The 330-nt window shown below is 52.4% G+C and overlaps 1 protein-coding gene across 1 annotated transcript in view; it reads left to right on the top strand.

Annotated features, from left to right (window-relative positions):
- FBXO42 (F-box protein 42) overlaps window positions 1-325 on the top strand; it is a gene marked incomplete at both ends in the record, with an annotated part of 4,832 nt that extends 4,507 nt beyond the window's left edge. The window contains one exon of the mRNA XM_010139957.1: window positions 3-325. Within this exon, the coding sequence (XP_010138259.1) occupies window positions 3-325 (323 nt within the window). The remainder of the gene's footprint in view (window positions 1-2) is intronic.
- Window positions 326-330: the final 5 nt, after the last annotated feature.

Here is a 330-nt window from a genome sequence, read left to right as displayed (position 1 = left end):
AGGCGACGGTCACTCCTTACCTCCCATCGCCCGTCGCCTGGGCCACCACCCTCCCCAGTCCCTCAACGTGGGGAAGCCTTTGTACCAGAGCATGAACTGCAAACCCATGCAGATGTACGTGCTGGACATTAAAGACACCAAGGAGAAAGGACGAGTCAAATGGAAAGTGTTCAACAGCACTTCGGTGGTGGGGCCGCCCGAAACCAGTTTACACACGGTGGTGCAAGGCCGAGGGGAGTTAATCATATTCGGTGGCCTCATGGACAAGAAACAAAACGTGAAATATTATCCCAAAACAAATGCCTTGTACTTCGTGCGAGCGAAAAGATA

This window comes from Buceros rhinoceros, unplaced genomic scaffold, assembly GCF_000710305.1.
Source record: "Buceros rhinoceros silvestris isolate BGI_N320 unplaced genomic scaffold, ASM71030v1 scaffold36027, whole genome shotgun sequence".
Taxonomy (NCBI): domain Eukaryota; kingdom Metazoa; phylum Chordata; class Aves; order Bucerotiformes; family Bucerotidae; genus Buceros; species Buceros rhinoceros.
Note: the sequence above shows the minus strand (reverse complement) of the source record. Positions and strands in the feature narration are given on the sequence as shown.